General features: G+C 63.4%; 1 protein-coding gene across 1 annotated transcript in view; it reads right to left on the reverse strand.

Moving 5' to 3' along the window:
- Positions 1 to 8: 8 nt before the first annotated feature.
- LOC104627654 (ankyrin repeat domain-containing protein 24-like) overlaps positions 9 to 976 on the reverse strand; it is a gene marked incomplete at its 3' end in the record, with an annotated part of 6,651 nt that continues 5,683 nt past the window's right edge. The window contains 6 exon segments of the mRNA XM_010295982.1: positions 9 to 47; positions 125 to 274; positions 276 to 440; positions 517 to 582; positions 695 to 739; positions 856 to 960. Of these exon segments, the coding sequence (XP_010294284.1) occupies positions 9 to 47; positions 125 to 274; positions 276 to 440; positions 517 to 582; positions 695 to 739; positions 856 to 960 (570 nt within the window).

Here is a 976-nt window from a genome sequence, read left to right on the forward strand (position 1 = left end):
CCTGGGGTAGGCGGGTTGCTCTCATCCCTCTCATAGTTCTCCAGCACCTGCCGAGGGGACGGTGAGGCCACCAGTGGCCAGGGGATGGAGGCAGGGAGGGACAGATGGACAGATGGGGACTTGCCTGTATTTTCTCCCTCAGCTCCTTGTTCTGCACAGTGAGGGACTGCACCTGCCCCTGCAGCGTGGCCAGCAGCTCCTCGGCCGAGGGGCTTAGCGTCTTCTTGGAGAGCAGCAGGTCTGCCCCTGCGGGGTGCGAGGACTTTGGTACCATGTCTGCCCACGCCCCCACTCCCTGCTGTGGGGTGCCTCCTCCCCGTGGGCTGCTCAGCCCCACAGGGGCCTTGGCAGGCAGGCAGAGCCCTACCTGGGAACTCAAGCGGCTCTCCCTCCTCATCCTGCAGTGTCTCAATGTCATAGCTCGTGTTCTCCCTCTCATTCTGGGGGTACAGAGTGACAGGCTTCAGCCCCCGTGCACCCCAGCCGCTGGCACTGCCAGCTGCTACCTGCACCTACCTCCAGTGAGGACCAGCGGCTCCTCTCACCATCCCGTGCCACCAGCTGCTCCTCCAGCTCCTGGATCTGTGGGGTAGGACACAAGCATGGGGTCCTGTTCGCTCCCACCAGAGTCCTGACGACATCCCCAGCACCAGGACCCCTCAGAGAGCAGAGGGCACTGCTTCCCCGGCCTCACCTGCTTCTCCATGAAGCGCAGGGAACCCTCGTCCATCTCTGCCCGCTAGCAGGACACGGAGAGAAAACAGGAAGAGATAAATGCTGTCCCCAGCCTGCCATCCCCTCCGCCCCCTAGGGATGCGGTGGCATCTCCCCCACGACCCTGTGGCTCACTGGTACCTCCCGTCTCTGCTTCTCCTGCTGCTCCAAGCCCCGGATCTTCTGCAAGAACTGGGCCCGCTCCTGCCGCAGCCGTACAATCTCCTCATAGGCATCTCGGTCTTCCTGCAGATGAGTGGCC

Source organism: Phaethon lepturus, unplaced genomic scaffold, assembly GCF_000687285.1.
Source record: "Phaethon lepturus isolate BGI_N335 unplaced genomic scaffold, ASM68728v1 scaffold36551, whole genome shotgun sequence".
In the NCBI taxonomy this organism is placed as follows: domain Eukaryota; kingdom Metazoa; phylum Chordata; class Aves; order Phaethontiformes; family Phaethontidae; genus Phaethon; species Phaethon lepturus.